General features: G+C 56.8%; 1 protein-coding gene across 5 annotated transcripts in view; it reads left to right on the plus strand.

The window, feature by feature from the left end:
- STAB2 (stabilin 2) overlaps positions 1 to 10,119 on the plus strand; it is a 140,703-nt gene that overhangs the window by 75,255 nt on the left and 55,329 nt on the right. For 4 of the 5 annotated variants that reach the window (XR_003132910.3, XM_049094135.1, XM_049094134.1 and 1 more), the window contains exons 29-34: positions 1,309 to 1,445; positions 2,404 to 2,518; positions 4,137 to 4,214; positions 6,065 to 6,163; positions 6,284 to 6,391; positions 9,366 to 9,497. Coding sequence is in view for 4 of the 5 variants with exons in the window: in XM_049094135.1 (XP_048950092.1) it covers positions 1,309 to 1,445; positions 2,404 to 2,518; positions 4,137 to 4,214; positions 6,065 to 6,163; positions 6,284 to 6,391; positions 9,366 to 9,497 (669 nt within the window). In the remaining variant the exon portion in view is untranslated. The remainder of the gene's footprint in view (positions 1 to 1,308; positions 1,446 to 2,403; positions 2,519 to 4,136; positions 4,215 to 6,064; positions 6,164 to 6,283; positions 6,392 to 9,365; positions 9,498 to 10,119) is intronic. The other variant, XM_049094133.1, reaches the window with a different exon arrangement.

Raw genomic sequence — 10,119 nt, forward strand, 5'->3', positions numbered from 1 at the left:
CAGCTGGTGGGGGGGGAGGCGGTGGAGAGCGGCAGTTCCCGCCCTGACCCCTGACCGCACCTCAGGGTCACACACACATTGTTTATGTGGCCACACTTAGGCCCCCCCCCAGGTACCCTGTGGTGGGCCCAAGGCTCCCCTGGGGATCCTGCCACATGGGCAGGGTAAAGGACAGCTGCTCCAGGTGGGGCTAGGGAGCTTTGCAGCCAGTTGGGGGCTGTGTGCAGCACCACCCACAGCTCAGTCCCCACCCCAATTCTAGGTCCTCCATGACTGCAGAGCACTGAGGGGTCAGGGTCCACAGCTGGAACCTGGGGTCATCCCCGTCCCCATGCCAGGTCCTCCATGACTGCAGAGCACTGAGGGGTCGGGGTCCACAGCTAGAACCTGGGTCCGCGTGTGTTCAGCTCTCAGCCCAGGAGGAGCTTCCCCGTCTTCCCTGGAAAGTCCTGGGGTGAACAATCCCATCCCCAGTGCATCCAGGGGGTGAACGTCTGCGTCTGTGCCTAAGGCCCAGGTGCCCCCAAAGCATTCGTGAGCTCTTCGAGTAGCCACTCGCCCACACAGACCTTGCCCGGTCAGCACGGCACCAGGGCAGCTGCTCCTGTCCTGCGGGGCCTGTCCCCACCCCCACGAGAGAGAGCAAGACAGGGTCTGGCAGCACAGGCTGGTCCCCATACAGATAGAGCACGAGTGCAGTGGGGCACATCTCCCCTAAGTCACCTCCAGTCCTGTCATGGTCACAGCCAGAAATGAGCCGCGGTGGGTGAACGCACAGAAATCTAGGAACATGACAGACCAGGACTTCCTGTTTTTTCCTGGGATCAGTCGTGAAGCGTAAGCACAGCACCTCTGCCACGAACTAGCTCCGGGTGAGAACAGAGTAGGCCAAATTTGATTTCAGGAGCCCAGTGCATCCTCCAAGCTGAAAATCCTCCTGTAACCTTCCTGCCATCCTTATCCTGGGGTGTCCAGGGCTTTAGGGCTCACACACCCATGCATGATCATCAACACCATTCTCTGGTTCTTGTTTAGACTACAGAGTAAATGACTGATAACAGTTCAAAGTCTGACAGGGGCTCAGGAAAAGTTGTCTTTTGACCAAGCTGACCCATTTAAATAAAAAGAATGCATGTCAGAGGTGGGGTGAGTGAGTAGGTGGGATGGATTAAGGAAAGGGGTCCTGAGTCCTTCGCAGCATCCCTGAAATCACTCCCGAGGGAACCTGGCTCCTTGGCCAAGCACGCAGTCCACGCGGCCTGCCCTGTAACCTGTCTCAGACCCACCTAGTCTCCCTCTATGATGCAGGATGCCTCTCTGCAACCCCTGCTGTCGGCTGCCGCCAACCTCACCGTCCTTGTGCCTTCCCAGCAAGCCATTGCAGACATGGACCATGATGAGAAAACCTTCTGGCTGTCCAAGAGCCACATGCCAGCCCTCGTAAAGTAGGTGTCCTGTGTTCTGTTCTCCATGCTATCATCCTGGCGTCAGGGTGAACAACGCTTGTTGTGCCCAAGACTGCGAATCCGAGAAACCACAAAGGAGCCGACACCGATGCAAATGCATGAGGGTTTATTTACAAGCTCGAGCTTGGGTCCAAGTATACTCCATACAGCAGAGCAGGGACTTGGACCCCGAGACTAAGAAGCACAGCAGTGTTACAGGGGCCAGTGGCCAATGAGATTTTAACATACGCAGAAAGTTACAGTCATGTTGGTCCACACGCAGGTGGCCAATTGAATTACGATTCACCTTATAGTGACCATTTGAACTGGCCTATTATTCTGGTTAGAATTGGCGCGCAGGTTTGGCGAGCAAAAGAGGGGTTTTCATTCTTTGGCGGTTAAAGGTCAGAGGTCCCGCATTCCTATGTGTGCTAGTTTCTGATAAGGGTGTGCTTAATAGCTAAACTAGGGTGAGGGAGCGCCTTAAACAACAGGCAGGTCGTGTGGAGGGGTTTGCATGAGATGGCGGGTGTAGCACAAAATGGAGTTAGTCCTGCTCTGCTTGTCCAGGGGTAGGGGATTTTTGTTAGATTTCCTGGGTCCCACAACGCTCAGTGGAGGGGGAGCCCTGGTCCTTGGCACCCTGCAAAACTCTGCATGTTCTGGAACCCTCCTCGCCTCCTTCCCCTGGGAGGTGGTAGCTCACACCCAGCTCCCAAGTTCTCGCTGACTGCCTTCCATACGTTCGGTCCCTCCTCCAAACGCCCCTAGAATGTGGGTCTACAGCTGTGCATTGGGGTGTGGGCTGATCCAGTAAGTAACCCAAGGTGCCAGGGTTAGGAGTTCCTGGAGAAGAGTCTGACCCTGGTGGTCCAGCTCTAGAACCGGGTTCCTTAGCTACTTCATGACAGTCCTCCACGCACCGATGTTTCACGGTTGGCCTCACGGACTGTTCCAGATACCACATGCTGCGGGGCACCTACGGACTGGCCGACCTGCAGGCCCTGTCACCCTTGGACAGGTTGGCCACAGCTTTGCCGGGCAGCTTTCTTCATGTGGCGAAGGCGGACGGGGTAAGAGAGCGCCATAGCCTGTCTGCTAAGCAGAAATAGGCTGTTTGCATGTGTGCTGTCTGCGTGTACAGCGTGTGCACCACAGGAATACATGAATGGAGTAGGCCAGGAAGAGGAGTCTCATGGGGGCGCCACCCAGCCTCAGCAACTGCCAACGTGTCCTGACACACACGCATTACCCCGTAGTAATGAGGCTACGAAATGTGACCCTCCAGCCACAGGTCGGCCACAGGCACTTCCTGACAGACCACAGGCCGAGCCACAGAGGCACACTTTTCCATTGTTCTGGGTAAATATCGCGCACTTTCCCAGCCTTGGCTATTCATAGTGACTAACACGAGCAGGTCCTGGTAGCCATCTAGCTGCGCCGTCACAAGCCATAGGATTTTATGTGACATTAGAGTCACTGAGCAGATACCAACTGAGCGCAAGGAAGAGTGCAGCCCTGCAGAAGCCTGGCTCCCGGTGTGGACTGCCATGCACTAGAGCCTGCACTCAGGCCTGCTCTGGGAAGCTTGGCTGCCTTGCTGTACACGAGTGTTTTAAAGCACTTTCTGTGCGGTGCATGAGGTAGAAATGAAGGTTCTCCTGGAGAGGGAGAACCGCTACATCAGTGCACGTGAGCCACCTTCCAGAATGTTTTAGAACTACTGCTCTCAATCACCTTTCCCTCCCGCTCGTCAGTGCAAGGTGGCCAGGAACGTCTCTCCAGGGCCTCTGCCGATGTGACCTGGGAGCTGCCAGGGTGAGACAGGCCCACGTCTGGACCTAGGGTCCCAGGAGGGATTTCAGACAAAGGGTGGGGTGGGAAGAGGAAGAAAGAAAGTGGACAGAAGGGAGCACGGCCAAGCCATGGCTGCTTGGTGGCCAAGCCAGGTGGGTAGGTCGCGTAAATAATATTCTTGAGAAGTAGCTGGGTTCTGGTCAGGAAAGTCAGATGGAGCTGCTGGGGCCGCTGTAATGGCACACCACCAAGCGAGAGGCTCAGACAACAGGGAATTCCTCTTACGGTTCTGGAGGCCAGGCCGGAGGCCAAGCTGTGTGCAAGGTGGGCCCCCGAGGCTGTGGGAGGGGCTGTCGCAGGCCCTCTATTCAGCTCAGGGCTCCCACCCCCACCCCACTCCCGCCCCCGCACGGCTCTCCATGTCCCCCTCTGGAGGACCCCAGCCGAATCGGAGTACGGCTCACCGACCGGTCTCACTGTAACTCAAGTTCCTCTGTAAAGACCCTGTTTCCCACTAAGTCCCCACTGTGAGGTACTGGGTTAGGACCCCAACATGTGAGCCCCAAGGACACACAGTTCCACCCACGACACCATCCACAGATGCTTTCAAACTACAGGATGGCTGTACTGAACCCCAACCAGCACCCTTTGAACGAAGCAGAAAAGAACAGAATCGGTGTTCAGGAACCTCCCAAAAAGTAGAGGAAAGTATCACTTCACTGCGCGTGTGTGGTGGGAGGGTCAACTAGTGTGTCACGATGTGAATATACCTCTAACCTCAGGTCATGGTTAAAAGGGTCAAAGTCACGACTGCTCAAGAAGTGTGAAGTGCAGATGTAGTTTCAGTCCCTGAATCACTGCCCTGTGAAGACCTACCTTGATTTGCATTCACAGAATATCACAATTGAAGGAGCAGCTATCATTGATGGTGACAATGCAGCCACGAACGGCGTGATACACGTCATCAGCAAGGTACACATTCGCAGCCTTCCCCGCAGACGGCTCTTCTGACTTCATCCATCTGTGCTCCCGCACCACATCTTTTGGGGGCAGAAACACCCACCTCTGGCAGGGGTGGCATGTGTCGTGCTCCATGACATCAGTGCTAAAACTGCCTAGAGGGTCAGTCGGACTCTGTGCTACTTACCCGGCTTCCATTCTGCAGTGACTCCTACGTCATGCGTGGCCACACGTGTCATATGTCTCATTTACGTGAAAGTCTTCCCCAAGAGCTGGGAAAAGGGCTGGTGGTTACAGGTCGCTCTTTCCCTCCCCTTTCTGCATGATTGCCCCCTACAAACATGGGGTAAGGAAGGCCTAGAAAAAAGTGGGAAGGGGTAGAAAAAGTATTTTTGAAATTTTCATTGTCTTCTAAGACGCGACGCAACAGTGTTCAAACGTATGAAATAGAAAGGAAGAAAGGATAGCGAGAAACGGAGTTTTAAGCTCTCCTATAATTTTCAGTTACTATATTAGGATTTTCATTGAAAATCGGGGTTAGAACTTAGGGCCTTATGGGAACTTTTGGAAGGTGGAAGATAGGAAAAGACGATTAACCAATACCATTTCCCCTAAAATTATCCCCCTTGGCACTTAAGTATGCACTTTTGGTTTTAATCTACAGAAAAGGTCAACTATTTCTGTGCAGCAAAGAGAGGCTATTTGTGAGACTCCTAGGTGCATTATTTTGCAAAAGCCTTGCAATTCCCTTGGATTACCAGGAATCATTAAGAAAACCCACATTTTTGAGCTAGTGGTCACTTGCAGGGAGCATGCTGGATTTACGACTCAGGATGCAGACCAACATTACTTGCCAAGCTTACTTTTCCTCTGCGATCCTGGCTTCCCAAAGCACTAAATTACCCCCCCGCCCCTTTGCATTTCTGGTGGCAACACCCAGCAGTCCAAGGGTGCCTCAGCCCTCTCCTCTCCTGAGCGTCATCCCTCTGGGACCTCCTGCAAGCCTCCCTACCCCACAGCCTGAGTCATCAAGGAGACGGCACATGTGGCCAGGCCACACGCCCTCTTTGCACCTCCTCCCCCCTCCTCTTCCCTCCCTGGGGAGCACTAAACACCCTCTCTTTGTGCCTCCTGCCTAGCAGGCCTCCCCCAAGTAAAGGCTAGGTTACTCCTCTCTCCCCCTCTGTACTTCCAGGGAATCGGGGGTGGCAGACTCACCTGGCATACTGTGCCCCTTCCTCGTGGTGTGGCCCGGTCTCCACAGTATGGCATGTCCCCAGGGAGGGCTGCTGTGACTCGAGGTCCCTGGTTGGGCCTAGCCTCGTAGCCGCTGACAGCTGGTGGGCCTGGCAGCACAGTCGGTGCCAAGCCCTGGACAGAAGAGCATGTCCTATGCTCCCACCTGGTGAGTGCCAGGGCCTAGGGAGCACACTACGGCTGTCCTAGCCTCACGAGGAGGACGCATGGAGCAGAGCTCCGGGGTTAGAGACCCGCTGAGCAGGAGGTGACCAACCACCGGAGACTCCTGTCTGTGTGCCATCTCTGTGCGACCGCTGGCGGCAGTGGCTCCCTAAGGTCCTCTCACACCTGCCCTTGGACAGGGGTCCTCAAGTCAAGGTCACCATGAACACTGGCACGCGGGTGCCCAGCCGAGGGTGGTGGCCTGGGGCTCAAAGCCAGCACACTGCAGGCCCCAGGCTGCACCCCCTTCAGCAGGTGGCTCTCAGAGGAGAGCTGCCCCTTGCAGCAGCCGCAGGGACAGCGTGGGGACTCACATGCAGCGGTCCTTGTCAGTGCATCTGCTCACGTGACCTGACCTGCCTGTGGACACAGCTGACAGAATGCGGGGGCTCCCTCCCCAGGTGCTGATTCCCCGAAGAAGTCTGACTGGCCCCTTACCGAGCCTGCTGGCGCGGCTGGACCAGATGCCCGACTACTCAACCTTCCGGGCCTCCATCACCGTGAGTACCATGCATCTAGGTGGCCTTGGCCAGGAGGGGGGATGCAGGGGGACACAGGCACTGCGAGTCTTAACGCCTTCCACCTTAACGCCTTAATGCCTTCTGCCTCTCCCATCACAGCAGCACAGCCTGGCCGGTGCCATCGAGGCAGCCGGGGCCTACACAGTGTTCGCTCCCAGCAACCGTGCCGTGGAGAAGTACCTCCAGGAGAGGAAGGCCGCCACCCTAGTAAGTAGGGGAAGTAGGGGAGCCACTGGCAGGTCTCCACATTGTGCTCACCCACCCCCCCGCCCAGGGGTGGCGCCCTCTCCAGCACCCTCCCTGTCTGCCTCAGGAAACCCCAGAAACACCCTGTCTCTGGAAGTGGCCCGCCCCCAGATACCTGCAGCATGTGCCCCAGGAAGCGGGCCGGACCCCATGCCTCCTCCGCGCCCTGGCCTCCCAGTCCCCTGGTCTCCTGGTCCCTGTGACAGGGATGCAGAGGAGGCGGGTCATGTGTTCCTACCTCCTCCCCTCCGGCCTCCATCCTCCCTGACTCCTCCAAGGCCATCAGGGGATTTTGTCAGGATATCAGTCCCAGTCGTGCCACTCGGTGCCTCGACACCCTGGGTGCATCCCCATGTCTGCAAGATGGAGTACAGACCACCCAGCCAGGAATTAAGGCCTCTGTCCACTGGCCACCAGGCATCCTTTAGTCACCAGCGGCTCCAGAATTGTCATAGGAGCGAGTCACCCTGTTCCCAGCACCCCCACGATGAGAGGACACGTGTGACGCTATCTGCACAGCAAGCACACTGTTCCCTGTAGCTTCAGACAGGGATGCGCGCTGGCACGTACTGCACGCTCAGCAGCCTCTGGCCTTGGTGCTCCCCATAAGGCCCCTCTGTGCTCCCTGCATGGAACCCCCACGATGCTCTCCGCACAGCCCCCCCGTGCTCCCCACACAACCCCCCACCTCATGCCTCCTGCACAGCCCCCCATGCCCCCACACACAGGCGCACACACTGACACACATGGACACACGCGTGCACATGCACCCATAGGTGCGCATGCACCCACTACCTCCTGAATCACCCAACCCTTGTCCACATCTGTTCTGACCTCCTCGGGGAAGCCGGCCAGTTCTGGCCTCAGAGCCATCAGACGATCTGTCCTGTGAGTGTGCACCATTTGCACACCCTCCAGCATCTGTGCAGTGTTATGAGTGGTCCTTTGGGCCTTCACTGGCCCAGGGGGCTCTGGAGCCCGTGAAGGCGGGACCTACTCCTGAAAGTGGCCAGCGCAGCTCTGGGGGGGCAGAGACCACCCTCGTCTGTTTCCCCAGCCTGCCCGTGCCCAGCGAACCTGTTCAGGTGTTGCTGCCCTGGGATGAAACCTCGTTTTCCCCAAGAGCCCAAGGATCATTTGAAGCTACAAAGACAGTCTCAGTTAAGTTCAGAAAAACATTCCAGCCCTGTCAGAGTCGCAGGGCCTTTGTCTTATTCTGGGGCCAGCCAGGGGCCAGCAGGGGCAGGACATGGTGCCCGAGAGACTTTAATAGTGTGAACGGTTTCTTGGGCACAAATCGGTGTGGGTGTAGGTGACAGGTGAAGAGGAGAGAGAAGCCGTGGGGTGGCAGCTGCAGGAGGCACTCCCTGCCCCCGACCAGGGTGGGAGAGCAAAGGGCAGAGGTCAAAGTCACTGCAACTCAGAAACGGAACAGCCCACAGAACCTCTCAGGCTATGGAGAAGGTGCAGGTCGCCAGGCGCTCTGACCCCACCCTCCCCCCCCCAGGGCCTGGGGGCCAGGAGCAGACCCAGTGGAGTGCCTTGCCCGCCGCAGCCGCTTCGTCGGGGAGACAGCCCTCCCAGAGTCCACTGCCACTCCCAGGGCGCAGGTGGGCTGGGGGTGCCCACAAGGACAGGGAGCAAAGGGGAGACGTACCCCCTCTCCCTCCTTCCCTCTGACTGGCCTCAGCCTCCTTCCAGCACTTTCACTGGCAGAGCTGCGCAGGAGTCGGGACACAGGCAGTTGTAGACAGCGGTCCCGGGCAGTCAGGGGCAGGCTGGGAGCTGAGAGACCATCAAGTCACCTGCGTCCAGCCTTGCCCAGCAGTGCTTCTGGTCCCACCCCCACCCCCATCCCGGGCTCAGTGAGCTCAGTTGTGGTGGCATCAGGTTTGACATTGAAGAGCAGGAAGTCTCAGTGGTCGCTCAGGAGACCTTAGGGGCAGGAAGGTGCTATGCCTGACCCATATGTCCTGGGAAGCCAGCGCTCTTTCTGGGCTGGGCCCAGAGGCAAAGCCCACGCTCGTGCTGTCTCACTCTCCTCTCTGTGTCTCATTCACTCACCCTCCTTCTTTCCTTTTTTGTTTTTTTTTTTCCTGTGAATCCATAAAATATTTATTACGACACAGAGAGAGAAAATTGCAGAGATTATGTTCAAGTGACTAATCTTTTATAGCCCCCCATCCCCCACCTCCCACATCCCTCCCTCCCATCCCTCCTTCCCTCCCTCCAGTGCTCCTGTGGCTCTTCAGGGACCCTGCTCATCCCTGGTTGTCTCTGACTGCCCTTGAGCCGTGTGCATGCACCCTATTCCTGTAGTCATGTCCTCAGACCCTAGGCCTCCAGCTTCTCCCCAGGGCCTGTGTGCCCCCCGAGGCAGTCCTCCAACACAGGACCTCAGGCCCAGTCCTCCAGCTCACAGGACGCGCTGTCCCGAACAGCGACACCCCTCCTCCCTCCATGATGGACCAGCCTGCCAACTGTCTGAGGTGTGAGACCCTCAGGTCTCAGTACCGCCCCCATCCCACAGGCCACTGTATCTGCAGAGAACACACATCCCATCTTTCAAAAAATCCAGCTAGATCTCCTTATAGGCCCCTGAGGTGAAACACAGGCTGAGGTGTGGGACTCTCCCTTCCTAGCAATGCTCTTCAAATAAATCATCTTTAAAACCCTCCATCAGGTGTCATGCCCTCCACCTGGGTTTTAGGGTCACAGCACGAGTTCTGGGCCATCCCACCTGGAAGATTGGCCAAGTGTGAGGTGATGTGTCTCCATTCAGTATCTGACATCTACTGTGCCTGATGCCTCTACAGCTTCCTATTCCACAACCTGTGGCTCCTATCCCTCCCACCGTGCCTGGCGCCTGGCAGCCTCCTAGGGCCCACAGACTCGCTGACCTGCGGGGTGACTTCCAATTCTGTTTGTTGTCCAGGAGGAGGACGTACTCAGGTACCACGTGGTCCTGGAAGAGAAGCTGCTGAGGAATGACCTGCACAGTGGCATGCACCGGGAGACCATGCTGGGCTTCCCCTACCTACTTGGCTTCTTTCTCCAGGATGGCCAGGTGAGGTCTTGTGACTTCAAACCTAGGGGTGCTGGCCTTTCCCCCATGATCCGTCGTCACCCCAGTGCTCCCTGAGCCTTACCGACAAAGCGCAGTTGCCTGTCTTTCACTAGAAGGCTGCTCGCTCGCCCTCCCCGGCACCAGCCTTGGGATAGTTAGAGTGGGCCTCACCAGTCCTGGCACTAACCCTTTGACACTGAGTCCTGACACAGCCCTTGGGCAGTCCCCAAGCAGTCTGTAAGATAGAAGAGGACCCACAGCAGGGCCCAACTCCCAGGACGTGGCACCGGCTCTTGGGGGCCAACTGACAGGTGGGACCCAGCGGCCACGTGAGTGATGGTCCGACAGCCTGATCATCCAGACCGCGGTCCTAGGACCAATTGACCCCCACACCAGCGCTCCAGCCTTCATCTCATACAACCTCTAAATAGGTCCGTGTTCAGAATTCACGCAAGAGAATTGATGAGACAAGACACATAAGTACTTCAAGCGTAATTCTGATGACCTATTTCAAACCTCAAGGAAGAAGATCGTTTATGGACATTCAACAAGAAACCCAAATGTAGCCCTAGTATAAATCCTCCCGAGGAAAACAAACAAGAATAAATCATTGTTTCAGGTA

The sequence above is a fragment of the Canis lupus genome, chromosome 15 (genome assembly GCF_003254725.2).
Source record: "Canis lupus dingo isolate Sandy chromosome 15, ASM325472v2, whole genome shotgun sequence".
Classification (NCBI taxonomy): Eukaryota; Metazoa; Chordata; class Mammalia; order Carnivora; family Canidae; genus Canis; species Canis lupus.